Source organism: Camarhynchus parvulus, chromosome 1, assembly GCF_901933205.1.
Source record: "Camarhynchus parvulus chromosome 1, STF_HiC, whole genome shotgun sequence".
Taxonomy (NCBI): Eukaryota; Metazoa; Chordata; class Aves; order Passeriformes; family Thraupidae; genus Camarhynchus; species Camarhynchus parvulus.
The window spans coordinates 38,618,597-38,634,988 of NC_044571.1; the positions used below are offsets into that span (position 1 = coordinate 38,618,597).

Below are 16,392 nucleotides of genomic sequence, written 5' to 3' on the forward strand. Positions count from 1 at the left end.
TTTTGTGCACTGACATTTTTCTCTTCATTTATTAGATAAAAGTACAGTAAAATAGATTAGATATAACCACTGTTACGCAAAGAGAGTTTAAGTAGAAAATGGCTGCATTTATTGTTATTTTAACAATAAATAAAACTTAAACTTAATGTCTTGTAGCATTCATCAGTGGATATGATTACACTGAAATTAAGTGCCTTCTTTGGCGCCATTTGGGGAATTGCCTAAGAACAATTTAGATGTAAGGGACCTCCAGAGGTCATGTGGTCTGACCTGCTGCCCAAAGCAGGTCCAGTTAGATAATGTTGCCCTTGGCTTGGGTTGTCCAGATGAATCTCAGACTCCTCCAAGGATGAGAATTCCACAAGCTCTTTAAACAGCCAATTCCAATACTTGACCAACCTTATGCAAAAAATATTTCTGGTAATGTTTAATCAAAATTTTCAATTTTTCTTTCAATGCTGTCCAATGAATAATATTTTTTAGTGAATTATTTGATTTATTCTTTGGATTATTGTTTCTAGGGAAAATACTAGTTTAATATTATAATTTTGCCAAGAGCATATTGATCCATGCACTGCCAAAGATAGTGCAAATGAAGTAAATAAGGCACTGTTTAGAAACCTATTAGCATTTATTAAAGATGTTTGTATATGAAACATCTTTATATAAGGCAACTTTTTACTGCAATGTTCTAATTTATATGAATTCAAGTATTTTAGTGAGTGTAGTATCAATGAATGCATTGCAATATGATTGTACTGAACTTTACAGTGAATCAGTATTACCATAAATGCTTGAGGAATTGAAATGCTAAAAAAACCTTTGAACCATGATTAATGCAAAATTATAGTCCAGCAAGAAACCTAACTTATGGAGAAGCTAGGCACCATCCACTTAAGTCCCAATTAATAACAATGTAAGTATAGCTGAGCTAGGAAGATTTTGAAAATGTCTAATTAGCACCCTCTGAGGACAAATGAAAAACACACTTCCTTTGGTTTCTAGGGCATTTTAGAAAAGAAAAGTAGTTTCTGAAACTGCTAGCCTTTTGAGTGTAGAAAGTTTCCCTTTTCCATGTGTTAACTAAGTGACAAAAGAAACCAATGCCTCCCTTCAAAAGTTTTCTTATCCCAGAAAAGTTAAAGTAAAATCTTTCAGTGGTATTGTGTCTTTTATCACTCATGTTTTCTTTGGGTTATTGTTGCTGTGCTTGTAAAATCTGTCGAAACTTTGGGCTGCCTGTGCAGCTACTGACACATGTCATGAACAAGTGAACTAATGCTATTAATACATCTGTCTTTACTTTGAAACTTGTATCTGAAAAATTAAATTCAGGCTGTAATTTCTTACTGGTTGAAATATCATTGAAAACAATGTTCTAGGACAGTCTGCCTAATGTTTGTCTTCATTGTTAAGTACAAGCAGTAAGAATTTGCAGTGGTTTGTTTGTGAAGTTTTATGCAAGACGGAGACAGAATTAGAGCAAGTCAGTTTGTTTCTTAGGACATATTCTTATGCTTGCATTCTAAACAATAATCTATATTGAATTTAAAAAATTCTTTATTGAAGAATGATGACTTGGGATAGTAAATGTAATAAAAATTTAATAGTTAAAGATAGTTGCATAGTTGCAAATGCATATTTAAATCTTACTGAATTAAATTTGACATTGGTATTTTCATGATCTTTTCAGTTCAGAATTCCATTTCCTTCAATTGATCCTGGATTTATTCTCATGCTCTTTAGTTCCCAGAATGTAAACAGGGTTCAGTGACTCTTTGTTTCTGATTCCTGTCATGTTTCATGCGCCTTGGTCAGAAAGAGCTTTGCAAGAATCAGCTGCATTAAGAAAGTATTGACTGTCAAATGAAAGCAGATCAATCTCCTTCATTTTATCATCAATAAAATTTAAAGTACTTTCCAAATTACATGCAGTTTATGTCTACTGCATGACTTAGTGATTGACTGGCAGGCTTCTGAGAGCTCCATGAAGGAATTACTCTTTGGGTCTGTCAAAATAGTTCATGAGTCAACCTGGAACTTAACTGACAAGTCTTATGGTCCCTCAGAATCAAAGTTCACATTGATGTGCCCACTCCTTTGTCATTTCAGAGCATGACTGTATGTGCTTGACATACAGTCTGTTTTCTGATTCAAGGAAATTTTCATAAATTATACCTCCCTTGAAAAAGGAGCTGGGGTGGAATTGAAGAAATAAAGGATAACTCTCAAGCCTAAAACAGATGTGTTGTTAGATGAGCATCAGACTTCTCAAAGGAATAGGGCATCCTAACCTGTGACAGAAGGTCTTTATTTCTTTTAATCAGTAGAAGGAAAAAATTACCTTCATTATTTTCTAGTAATGCATCTTCTGAAGGTCATCTCACATGGGTATGACCAAGGTAAGGATACCTTACTTTAAAGGTATCTTTTACATTTATTAGAAGTATTTATTTTCAGTTTGTGTATGGGGAGAAATATTCCAGGTAAATTGCTTATATTAGACACAGTTGCACTGGTGGCATTATGTATAATAAAATAACCAAAGAGGAAAATGTGCCAAAGACTCTAACAAAAAGGAACAAAGTAACACTTGTCTCAGATGATAATTCAACCCTTAGGGAATGAAAGATGAGTGCATATAGTTTCATTCCATAGACGCTGTTAGGGTATATGAAATTTTCTTCATTAGACTGCATCCCTCTTGCAGCTTCTAATCACTGTCAGGATGGTATGAGAGAACCTACACTGAAATCATGTTGTGCAAAGAAGGCATGGTTTTTCCTATCCTCCATTAAGAGAGTTACATGGCTAAAAAAAAAAAAACAAGAGTTCTTTCTCCCATCTGTTAAAAAAGCCTCTTTGACAATCAGTGCTGAAAATGAGAATGTTTTTTTATACAACACAAGCACTGCACTGAATTTAATAGAAATATCCTATTTTTTACTGTGCAGTTGTGACACATGTCAGCTAACAAATAGGATTGCAAAAAGTCTTAAGTAATGGGTCCTTAACATTTTCCCCATTGTTAAATCAATTACATTTACAGCAAAACTTTTGTACTAACTGAAGTAGTTGTGAGTGGATTTGTCAGAGTCTCGTTTCAGTAGCACTGTGTGCTCTTCACTGACTGCAGAACTCCTGCAAGGGGCAGAAGTGAATGGTTACACCATTAGCTTTCTGCATTCTTGATGAATTCAGACAGGAACTGTAACTAAGCTTCTTCTGCTACCAAAACAGTCTCAAATAGATGGGAGCGCTTTACCTTGCTTCTATCTAGTACTAAAACCAACAAAATACTTGTTTAACTGAAATCAGTGGCTTCCAGCATGTTGGGTTTTTCCAGGCAGCATTTGTCCAATTCAGAGAGAACATTTTCCTCATCATTTCTTCATTGTTTTTCTCATAGGTGCTTTGGTTGCTGTAGTTGCTGTCTGTCTGCTCAAGAGGAGAGAATTGAGGATGGAGCTTGCAAAAAGTAGATTTTTTGACTTAAAATAGTAAAAGAAAAATAATATTAATCAGCACTAACTTGAGGGACTGCAGTGGTCTGAAATTAGCTGTTTGTGTCTAAAGTAGGCTCTTTCAGAGGATAATTTATCTGAGGTTTTTTCCCATTGATAGAAAGGGAAGCTTAAAGCACACAGGCTAACACCTCACCTGTAGGTATCTCCCAGTCAGCAATTTCTCTAATTCATATTTATTGTCAGTGGAAAGGTGGGGACTACAGAAAATATACACACAATGTGATGCTAAATTATTTTTTCACATTTATGGCATTAACTCATTTATGCTTAAATTGATTTCCTCCATAATCATCCTAATTCATAAGTTTGTCTGGAGTTGTCTGTTACAGATCTGATGTTTACTGCACTTTATGACAAGTTTCTGTTTTGCGTTCTTTTCAGTAGTTTTAATTAACATGCCATTTTTATCTAACAAGAATGGAGAAATTACAGAATTAGTTTAATCTTTCTGATAAGTGATGGAAATATTAATAGGATTATGGTAAAACACTGTCAACTGGCTTACCAGCTTTTGCTAACTTTGTCAAGGGTGTTTCTGTTGCATTACAGACTGTAAATAGAAGATTGAAATTTTGAAATAATTTTACTCCATGACTTTAGAAATGCTGTATACCCATAGTTTATAAATGAGTTAAGGATAAGGAAGTTGTGTTCTTTTTAAGGGTTGGATAGTAAAACAGAATATGTGGCTCCTGTCATCCAGCAATAATGTGGTCTGATGTGCTTATGATATCTCTGCTGAAAGCTCCGTCTCAGGATGTGCAAATCACAAACAAAAGTGAGAACCTTGACCTTGAGGGTAGGGACATAACCAGTGGAATCAGTGGCAAGGATAAGAAAATCTTGGGATGCTTTGACTAAACGAGTATAGGGGAAAAAATAGAATGAGAAAACTACTTACCTGGGGTCATAAAAAGCTCACAGAGCAAACACAAAAAAGACCATTTGTCATAAGATTTGAGTTTCTGTTTTATCCTATGCTTTGCGATTATAAGATGAAAACTACTTATCCTTGTTACAAATTATTTTCAAAAACAGATGTATATTAAAATACACACATATATGTATGTATATTAAAAAATGGAATTTTGTACTGTCTATAATGTTGTTGGAAATCTAGATGTGTAGTGCAGGTCCCATGTTATCCTGTGTTGGCAAATAATAGGTTATTTAAAATTGTTTTAAAACTTAATACTGGAATATTTTAGTGTTGGAGCTGTGATTGTTAGTTTTAAATATTGTTTCATATAACAAGTATTAATATCCATTATTTGAATATGAGAGCCTACAAAAGTTGATTCTTCTGTCTCACCTTTTTCCTGTGTTTGTTGCTGCGTTGCTAAGTGTCTACAACCGTCGTAAGGACATCTGTTCCCGGGCTACTGGGATTGTGTTGCTCATAAAATACTCTGCTGCTGTTTCCAGTCACAGGAAATTAAAGAAATTAAAACTGATTATCATGAGGAAAAGAAATTGGAAGTTGCCTGAAGCATGCTGCTAGTTGAGTGTTACTGCCTGTGGGCCAGGGAAGGTTAGAGACCGTGGCACTGGAATATACGCACCTGTTTCTATGGTTACTTGTGTCTGGTTTATTGGAGTGTTTATTACAGGAAAGTAATGACTCATATTACACAGTAGGGCTTTTTGCACCATTTTTGCATTAACACATTAGAAAATCAAATGCATTTAAATTACTTGGTGAAAGTACATAAGCAGTATTTCTAAAATAAAAATGGTATTTATTCTAACTGGTCAAGGGGTCATGGAAGTTTTTTGTGAGAAATTATTCCAGGGCATGGATTGAATTATGTGTCCATATTATAAAATACTTAGTGACTTACCATTGATGATCAAAATTTAACCTAAAAGTTACTAAGAATATCTGAATTTTACTGAATTTCATAATGTAGCTAGAAATATACAGACCAATTAGATGAACGAAACTTTACTTTTTGGTAATGTTATTTTTTCCATCTCCAATAGCACTTTCAAGGATTACTTTCTTGTTATTGTTCATGAAAACAGCTTTATTGAGGGATATTTTAAATGCATTACTTCATGTCAAAGTAAAATGATACATATATTGGGAAAGAAGTGAAACCAACATACTGGATAACATGTTTTCAGGTAGCAAGAGAGAGAAATTAATTCCTAATGTGCCTTTCTGCATTGAAATTTGCATTTTCAAGAATGTCTGCTATAACTAAAAAAATTCTATTTTATTTTATTTTTCTCCCATGTTGTCTTCTCTCTTAATTTGAGAGGATCAAGAAAGACATGAAGATAAACAAATCTTAATGCCATCCAAATCCCGGTTGAAAGGAATAAGAGCATTTCTGTGCAGCTGTATTTTCATGAAAATGATGAAATTTGTGCAGGATTTTTAAGGGAGTAAGCCAAATGTAAAATTGGATTTCACGGTATTGTGTTTTCCACCATTAATATAAATATGGATTTCTTACAGCTATACTAGGATTTTTGTTTCAATAAACTTTTCCTGGTCTCTGTAGTAAAAAAAAAGTATTCTTCAGCATTTTATAGTGCCAATTACCAAATGATATAATCTTCTTTCTGGAAAGTGCCTCCTTCTTATATATTCCAATCCTCATCATTGTGTTTGTTTTTTTTTTTGTTGAATTAAAGCTTTGAATGTCAATCATAAATCAGAGTTTTGTCATGTTAGATGAGACTGTTTGCCTATCAAAACTTCCTGTTCAGCCTCTAGGCAATATTTGATACTGCAAATTAAAAGCTTTCACCTTGAAACATTTGGATCCCAATCTGCCTATTGCTTCCACCATAAACACTGGAGCTAGGAGAGGGCAGAATACTGCTGAATGAAGCACAGAAGTGTTTATTTCACATCACCTCTCTGAGACTGCAGAGTACTTCCAAGAATGAGCAGATGTCCATGCTTGTGGAACTAGATGTAGAACTGGAGTTAACCCCAAAAAACTGACATTTGGAGGAGATTGGCTTAGATGTCCACAACTAGGGAATAGTCTGGGTTGGAAGGAACCTGAAGAGATGGTCTGGACGAATCTCTTGCTCAGAGAAGGGCTCAGAGTTCATTAGTCAGGGTTCTGTGAAATTGAGTCTTAAATATTTCTAGCAAAAAACATGCTGACATTTCTCTGGGCAACATGATAGGGTGTTTGACTGCTCTCACAATGGAGATTTTTTTTCTGTGCACTTCCTGGAAACAGTGAGTGCTGTACCATGTAGGGGAGTCCTATTAATCCTCCTGATCAGCCACTTTTAGATTTGCTGAACCCTTGAGATGTCCAGGGAAGCCAAATCAGCTAGTAAGGCAATACCTGGGGCACTGAATACAGATGGCTAATGAGCAGATGGAGAGGGAAATGAAATGCAGACTTTCAGTGCAGTAACCCAAAAAATCTCTGCAGGGCATGTTGGCACCCAGCTGCAGTGATAAGGTGGTGTATCAAGAGAGCAGCCATACAATACAGCAGCAAAACTCCCTTCCTCAAGGGTTTAGGAGCCATATTTCTGCTGGGCATTAGCATCTATTCTCTATGGGCTAGATATGAAGAGTGTGCCCGGAGGCTCTCAGTAGTGGACAATCCAAAGTACTTGACACTGGGTTGAACTGAGGTGCTCTAAAATTTTGTGGGTGACACAGGTGGTTTGTTGTGGCATTCCTTTCCACTGTATTGTGGAAATAGTTATTCACTTCCATACTTTAGTACTTGATGAAGTGAATTGGGTAACACTTTGATGCTTGTCCCTGGTTTGGGTTTGGGTTTGGGGGGGTTTGCATGGTCTTCTTTTTGTTTGTTTTGTAAGGGTTGTTTGTTTAACTTAACAGTTTTGGTGTAAAACACTGGTTTTTAACTATTACTAATTCCCCCACCCCATTTTTTTTTACAGAAAACACTGGGATTATTACAGGATTATTAGCAAGTAAAATGTTCCTTGTTTGTCCATCTGAAAGTCTTGAGTTTTGCTTCACAGCCAGAATTGTTTCTTCCTTTACAGTTTTTTTTGTTTGTTTTTTTTTTCTGTTAAGAAGAACATATGAAATGTGAACACTTTAGTTTAATATCCACCCAGCATGATATGAAACATGAAATACTAAATTTAGTATAGTTAATTACATATATTAAAAATAATCCAGTCTGCCTCAAAAACAGGTTTGAAACTGTTCTTTAGTGAATAGTTCTTTAGCCTTGTATCTTTATTGGTGTTTCCTAAAACAATCTGAAAATCTCAACAAATTCAGTTCAAAATCAATTTTTGTAATGTTTGCAAAGGATGAAGTAGTGGTTCTTTAGTGATAATAGGATTTTTTGTAATAATCAATTGAAACTATGTTTTTGTCTGTAGCATGTGTGGCATCATTCTCTTACCCAAAGGACTAGCAAGAGCTGTGTTTCATTGCATTAATTAAAAATGGAGTAATTTTGGGATTTGTGCTGTAGCATCTAATGATTTTTTTCATTTTTTTCTAGGATAGAAAATAAGATTACTCTCAATATTACATTATCTATTAGGAAAAAGATAAATTATGTATTATGGAATGTGTTACTTAAAACATCTGATGGTGGAGCAGTTCAGTACAATGCATGAGCAGTTACAAATTGAACTTGTTTAGTTCAGTGATTATAAAGTTATGATATTATACTTGTAGCCATTCAGAGTTAATTTTTACACAGAAATTGTGATTCCATTGGCTGTTTCAAGTCAGTTGCTGTTATGTGAGTATATTTTATATAAGTTCCTTCTTTCTGAATGAAGATACTTGATCATAAAGAAGACATGCAGAAAATGAGAAGTTGTGTCATTCCCACATACATACATTGTTTCTTTTTTCCCCCCAATACAGAGTTTTAAAGTAAATATATTTTGGGTTATTTTGAAGTGATCCTATCACTGTTGTAGAGGACGAACTTGGAGGTGAACCACCCATTTAAAATATTTCAGTTTTTCTTTAGTTATTAAAATGGTCCTAACTAAGCAATTCACAATTGCTTTTGTTTCCTGCCCTTTTTTCCCAACCTTTGTTTGACACGTGAGGACACTAGTGATATAGTTTTATTTTGAGAGATGGAAAAGGAGAATTGAGAACAGTCAGATGCAATTTTCCTTCTTGATTAGGCAATATTTCTTCATTGTCTTTACTGTGTAGTAAAATATTGAAAGTGTTGGTCAGGTTGGGGGCTGGACTGGATTGTCCATATTGTTCTGCTACTAAGCAGGCTATAAACACAGGTTTTTAAGTAAATAGGAAAAGTTTGAAGCTGAACCAAAAATGTAAGGAATGTATGCATAGTCTGTGACCAGGTAGGAGATACATACCCTCTGTGAGTACATATGTATCTGCATATGCAAGGAGAGAGAGAGGTTAGGCAAGGTGCTCCCTTGAGCTCTGATTTAATTTTGTGTCCCACTCAAACCTCTGTGCCCAGCAGTGTTTTTGTGGAGTCAGAGAGTGGGGGAGGGAAGGTTGGTTTCCCTAACTCAGCTGTGCTCTCTCTTCTAGCTTGCTGTTTCTGTAATAATTAGCACAGCATCTGGAGGAAAAAAAAACCCACTCTCAAACTCTTATTCCCTCTATTCCTTCTATTTTATCCTGTTCTTTTTTTGTTGCTTCTAAAATCTCCATAAATGTCAGCCTCTACACCTTAATGCTTGTTTGTAGTGCTTTACAAAGTAGCCCACAGGATGATCTGAAGAGTGTACCAGAGTTGATGTTGTGCTTTGTTTACCACTACCACTACATGCAGGATCCAGTGATCATGACCGAATGGCATAGTAGCTAATAGTTACTGAGCTTGCTGGTCTCTCTGCATTCTTTCAGCTATCCTGTTTGTCAGACTGTGAGGAGAAGTGGGAGACTAGGGTTCTAATGAGAGATCCAGCACTGCAGGACTCATTTCCAAATGATGGTAAATCTGATTATTCAGGGCAAATATCATATTACTTCTTTTTTTTAGCTTTCAGTCATATTACTTCTTTTATTTGGCTTTCAGACAGGGTCAGCTGGAAAGAGACAGGAGGGAAGGGTTGAGAGAACAGCTTGTAGTCAGGAATGAGAGGGAAACAAAAATTCCTGAAGGCGAGCAAGGAGGCTGAGGAGGCTGTTGATTTGCAGGGACTTGCTATTCATCCCAAGGTGTTCCTGAGGTGTTAAGAGACAAGCAGGGCAGAAATGACCTTGGGGATGTCTGTGTTATCATCTAGCTAAGCTGTCTACCTTACCACTGAGATACTGAAATCACTTCAGAAAATTAGCAGACCAGCAGATTGCTTTATGCAGTTTGGGGATTAATTTAATAGAGATTTTGTTTTCAGCAAGGTTGATAATGAAATAAGTGTTTATTAAAAAATTGCAGTCTGTCTAGTCTTCCTTACTCATATGAGTTAAACTGTAATGGCTCTCATGGAGTGACTGCCCCAAGTGTTATTAGTTCTGTATGTGGTTCTGTCTGTATTTTGTACTGACTCACATTTTCAATGTGTTAGGTCTTAATTTTTTTTTCCCCTATGAACTTGTATAATGATTGTTCAGGGCACCTAATATTGGCAATAGGCATTTTATCTTTAATGTGCTCAGCACAGTTGGGAAAGTGAATCTTCCGGCACCTTGCAGTGCTTTATTTTGGAGGAGTGGCAAATTTTGTTGTCTAGATAGGCTGTAAATTGTGTTGCTGGAGAAGTTTTCAGGACTTGCTGTGCACATCAAGAATCCACTATCCACTGTGGGCAGTAGGAAGTCGGCAACTTTAATGACTTTAAGAGGTTTTGATTAGTCTCTGTACAAGGCTTCTTGTCTACAGTACTAATCCTTCATATTCTGGAATAGTGCATTCAGAAAAAAAATGCTAAATGAAACTTCATCAATAATTCTCAGATTTCAGCAGATACAATGGAAAATGTTGTGGGGTTGACACATTGCAATACTTGAGCTATTTTAGGTGCAATGTCACCAGAGGTATTTAAATGTAATTTATTTATATTCCTTTCCAAGTCTAAGAACTATCATTGACCATGAGTGTGGTATTTCAGCCTAAAGATGTTTTTCAAATGTGAATGAAACTCACTGTTCATTGCTATTAATAAAAAGTTCTAACCTGTGTTTAGCCAGAATTAGATTTTTCATGGCAGTAGCACCTATATTCTGATTTTTGCATTAAGCAGAATGTGGTTCTGCCTTAAAACAGCAACTGACATCCACCTGTCAATACATAATATAAAAGCATTAAAGATTCCCCACCACATCCACTGCCAGACAAACAGCAAATGACATTAATAGGACTTAGCCAAAGCCTCTCTACATCAAAGTGGAAAGAGCCAGGAGCTCCCCTAAAAGGAGTAGTTTCTCCAGATGTAATTCAGGTGTGCTGAGTTTCTGTGGGTGATGCTGAAAGCTGCCCTTACTGGGAGGGTGTAGTGATGGAAGCAGGCTGGGTGTGACAGCGAGAGCAGTGAGCTGCTGCAGCAGCCTAACAGATAAGACTGGAAAGGGTCATGACATCTTCCTTTGTAAAGAGAAAACAGCAAAGCTGCTTCAATCATACCACATCTATTGTGGAGAGAAAAAGCAGTTTCTAAAAAAAGATTTGGCTTTCAGGGAGAACTTGGCGGGTTATTCAGAGGAGGGTGAATGTAGGAACTCCTGCCTAAGTTCATGCTCAGATCTGCACAGCAAAACTCAGGGAAGACTTTTTGTTTAGACAAAGGGTGCTTAAGAGGAGAAAAGTAATTTTCAAGGAGTTCTTCAGCAAGAGAAAGACCAATCAGCATTTTTGTTCAGAGCCACAATTGAAGGACTCAAGTAGCATGTTGATGCAAATCTCATTGGAGATTTGTTCCAGAGAAAGAGATTTAGAGTGCGAGTAGCTGATCTCTGTGGAGAAATAACATGTTTCTGCTTCACAGGTACTGAACATAACCGCTAAATAGCTGAGTTCTCTGAGCCCTGAGTGAAGAGTTACTGATTAGCTCAGAGTTTATGTGGGGAACTAAGTCTCCTTTCTTCAGGAATGATGGGCTAGAATTACGATTCAAAAGTTTCTGTTTTGTTGCTTCCCTGATTTGCAGTCTTCCTCCTCATAGTTCTTGAATTGAGAACTTCAGCATCCTTATGTGTTAGAAAATCTTTGTCTGAAAATAGTGCCAAAGTTCTCTGTTCTCTGCTTCTGATTTGAAAATCAGTTACTGTATTTTCCCGATTCCCTAACAGTTCACTTCTATTCTGAAGAATTTTTGCAGCTGAAGTAAATTTTTAAAATGTATTTTGTCTCTATTTACACAATATATCATGCTGTCACCTACTGCAAGAAATAATAAATCACTTTTAGGATAGTGCATGTCACTGAAAATATTAGATTAAAACAAAACATCTTGTCTGTGCTTTTAGAATCAATGATAATGCTGAGACTTAAAAAAAAATTGAAATGACTATAACTGAGATAAAGAAAAATGTTTATAAAGCCAGGACTCACATATGAGGCCAGAGTCCAGCAATGGCTCAAGATTCTTCAGAAATGACAATAATTTTTCCCCAGTTATAGCTGTGAAACGTGGATGTCAAACATTGCCATTTACACCTGGAAGATCACTTAAGAGGATCCAAAGAGTGTGTAAGACAGGGAAGGCTGTATTAAATCTGCTGTGGGAAACTTTATTTAAAAAGGTGTGATTTTGTGCCCTGAGATGCTCTGTCATTTTCTCTGCATGTGTTTCTACATGAATGGGATATCCATCTTCCTTAGGTCTATTTTTGTCTCGTCTCCCTTTTAACAAGCTTCATCTCTCTACATGCATTTGTTCCCCAACTTCCTCTATGCTCCACGAGGTGCACAAAGCTATCTAACATTCAGTCATAATCTATCTAATAATTGTAAATATTTTTAAGTTCAGTGTTTGAAGTGAAGTGTCAGGCATTAGCAGCCCAACAAAGAAGTGTTTTTATAGTTTGCAGTAGAGGGCCTGTGTTGCATGTTGTCAGGAATGGTGTGGAACATGAGGATATTGAAACGTGCAGACTGGAACAGAGGTTGAGAATAGGGCAGAATAAAGGAAACTGAGGTTGGATGCAGAATTCTCCATGCCTTTTAGGAGTGATCTCTGGATTGGACTGTCACCAAAACCATGTTCTGATGTTACAGCAGTTACTGTCAAGTGTTTTTGAAATAGCAAGGCTTTTCCAGAGCATGGAACATGATTGAAAACTTATGAAGAAATGAAAGTAAAATGATACTGATTTAATTGAAGCTGTTCAACAGTACTGAAATAGTTGAATAGCACAATGCAAGATTGCCAGCATTTTACACTGATCTTCCTGATCTTCCATATTTTATAATGAAAAATACAATGGAAAAGTAAGTCCAGTGTTCATTTTTTATGTGATTTTTGATTTACAGCAGTTTTTGTAAGGTTTTTTTGACACAAACTTAGAAATATCATGCAAGAATGAAGTTAGTATTTATTCACCCACACAGTGTGTATATATGTTTCCAGTATATTCTGATCCAGATACTAGGCTTTTGGAGTCTTTGAAAAGTGGCCTTTTAAAAAATGCACAGGAAGATCTGTGCACTTTTAAAGAGCTCTTCCAAGAGCTCTTACTTATGATGTTTTTAAATTCTGACAATAAACAAAAATTAACCTCTTAGCTTTCCTTTCTTGTAGGGTGATAGCTCCTATGTAAAGGATCGTTGGTGTGTGTTTGATGGATTCATGGTCTTTTGTCTTTGGGTGTCACTGGTTTTACAGGTAATCATTTCACTTCCTTTAACAATGATTAGTTCCTTAATTGTGAAAAATACATGGCACAATCAAATAAATGTGAATTGTGGGAGTAGACTTGTACATGGATCAAATTGTTTTAAAAAACCATCCTGAATTCAACACATTCATAATTGCACATTGCCGCATATGTATATTAGTAGTAGAATTTATCTTGATTATTTTTTCTTGTTTGATCTGAAGTTTGTTAACATAACCCCTGTGCAGTCAGAAGGAGAAAGAGGATCTTCAGAGAGACATTTCTCTCTTACTCCACATGACAGTTGTGCTCATTTCCTTCCAGTGAGTCTAGTAGGGTGCCATGGTGACTAGCTCGGGCACCTAAAGGGAGAATTATTCTAGTGGTAGATGTTTGCCATTCTGTAGTTGTAATGATATAGTGAGTGGAGTGGTTTCATGCAGTATCATTCATACCTAACAAACCATTTTCCAAAACTCGTGTTAAAGCACAATGGAAAAAAAACCAAAACATTTGGAAGCAGTTTGATATTTTTTTATAAAGCAAGGAACTTGGACTTCTTCAAAAAAATTGCAGCCTTAAGGTATAGGGGAAATTTGGTCCTGCAAATCAATCAGTCCTTAACTGTAGCAGGTTTTCTGGGTAAGAACAGATTGAAAACTGTGACATTGAGCTTACAATAACATAAGGATTGTAAAAGTTCTGTAGTGATTGCTGTTAGGCACTTATAAAATCTCCGACAAATTTAACACACATTGTGTAAATTTTCTGCTTTTTACACAGGGGAGACTTTGGTACATCTTGTACACATGCAGAATGAAGGTTGATTGTTACAGATAAGAACTGTACATTACCCAGTTTATGCATTGCCAGGTTCCCTCTCCATTTTCTTAGTACTTTGAGCAAACATTAAATCAAGCAGTTACTGTCTGAGAGTGAGAGACAAGGATTAAAACAAGATATTTTCACCCAATCATTCAGCTAAATACTCTTTATTGAATGCATAACCTGTCAGTGTATTGAAGAAATGATTCCCTGTCCTGTGCCTTGGCTGAAATTTCTATTGTAAGTGGAGTCTAGGAGATGATGTACAACTTTGTCATGCACTCGGAATTAAATGGAGAATTTATAAACATGTTGCAACTTACAGGCAGTCTGTGTACATCTGCTTTTATATCACAGTAAAACCCTTACTGCTGTACAATGTTAACAGATACTGATTTTCATATTGGAACTATATTAATACTTCCAACAATGCTGGGGGAAACGTGTGGAGTAGGACTGGCACAGAAACAGGCAGCTGGCACGAGCTTGCACAGTCTTCTTGAGTTGTTTGAGACTCAAACATTATGAACATGGGCAGAGTATATTGTGTGATTTTCATTAGGGTAACTTAGAAGTGAATTAAAGTATTTAGAAATACTTTTCTTTCTAATAAGTGTGGTAGAAATAAACTGTAAAGTAATCAAAAATTGAAAATTAAAATAAAAAGCATGTATAGTATTAATACTTTTAAAAGCTCTGGAAGTGAACACAGATGCAGGACAGGGTCTTCAAGACAAACTGTTGATTCTTTTCTTTGTAGGTGTTTGAAATAGCTGAAATAGTTGACCAAATGTCACCTTGGGGCATGTTACGGATTCCACGACCACTCATTATGATTCGAGCATTCCGAATATATTTTCGTTTTGAGCTGCCAAGAACTAGGATAACAAATATCTTGAAGTAAGTAAGGCTGTTGTCTGAAAAATAACAGAGCTTATTTAAGTTTTGACTTAAAAGACTGACTGTGTAGTCAATCAATGACCCTTCATGCTTAATGGGCGGTTTTCTCCTGAGTTTTAGTTCTGGCTAAAAAATTCTTGCTATTTTCTATATTTAAGGAATCATTAAGTTTTTTAGAAAACAATCAGAAATTTCAAATGTTTAAATAAATTTTTAAGTATTTTTGCTAATAAATGTAGCCAGCAATTTTCAACCAATGGCAGTAAATTCTGTTCCATGAATATGGCCATTTAATAGTCAAAGTGAATACCCTTAGTAGGGTAATGTTTGTAAATAACATTACATGAGCATATGCCCTGACCATTCCAGTTACTAGCGTGCTTATATTGGTGTGCATACAGACAGGCAAAGAAACATATGTAAGTGTGCTTGGTACAGCATGTAATGGCAAAAACCATGTCATGGTAATGTGGAAGAGTTTTTGGTCTTTATTCGGTGTCAAGCTTATTTTATTACCATATCTTGTCTGTATGAGTCTTTAAATACTACTTTACAAAAACCATATTTTACACATTTTATTTGGGTGTTTTTTCCACCCTTTGCAGTTTTCACCTGGTTTAATTACCCTGACCTAGGGACTTAGAAAAAAATCACAGCCCCCTTTTCTATTTGTTCACTGAGTGAGAGAACAGTTTTAAGGAGAAATGTTCTGCAGGATGAAATACCGCTCTCTTTGCATGAGCATATTTTCTATTCTATAGATTCTTTTCAGATGAGGCTTCGCATTGCCTGTACTTTCAGTGACCTGTTTATCTTTTTGCCAGGCGTTCTGGAGAGCAAATATGGAGCGTTTCAATTTTCCTTCTGTTCTTTCTTCTCCTGTATGGGATCCTGGGTGTGCAGATGTTTGGAACTTTTACATACCATTGTGTGACTGACGACACACAGCCAGGGTGAGTTCACCTGTGCAGGCATGATGTAGGCCTGTTGTTTCATTGCTTATGTTTTATTTTAGTTGACATTAGTAGATATAAAATGGACTTAATAGAATAAAAGCAGTCCAGCACAATGCACTAAGGCAAATTGAGGAAACAAACGTAGTAAGAATTATGAAAAATACAAATTTTAACTGTGACAGAGATGACATAATTTGTAACATTTGGCTACAGTCTGACTTAGGGAGCTGAGTGACTGTGTATGTTGGGTGGGAAAGGGAGGTGACAGAGCAGGAAAGTGGAGGGGCTCTTTAAGAGTGCTATTTAAGAAGAGCATTGCCACTTGTGGCTGACCTGGGTCACTGATGATTCATCAGCTTTTGCACTCTTCTGTCTTTCCCTAGAATGTCTTTTTTTTATGGGGCCAGACCTAAAGCTGCCCTAGAATCATAGAATCATGGAATAGTTTGGG

The 16,392-nt window shown here is 36.1% G+C and overlaps 1 protein-coding gene across 5 annotated transcripts in view; it reads left to right on the forward strand.

Annotated features, from left to right (window-relative positions):
- Nucleotides 1-16,392, forward strand: part of NALCN (sodium leak channel, non-selective) — a 228,007-nt gene that overhangs the window by 17,005 nt on the left and 194,610 nt on the right. For all 5 annotated transcript variants that reach the window (XM_030943111.1, XM_030943136.1, XM_030943144.1 and 2 more), the window contains exons 4-6: nt 13,185-13,268; nt 14,846-14,985; nt 15,810-15,938. In XM_030943111.1, coding sequence (XP_030798971.1) covers nt 13,185-13,268; nt 14,846-14,985; nt 15,810-15,938 — 353 coding nt within the window. The remainder of the gene's footprint in view (nt 1-13,184; nt 13,269-14,845; nt 14,986-15,809; nt 15,939-16,392) is intronic.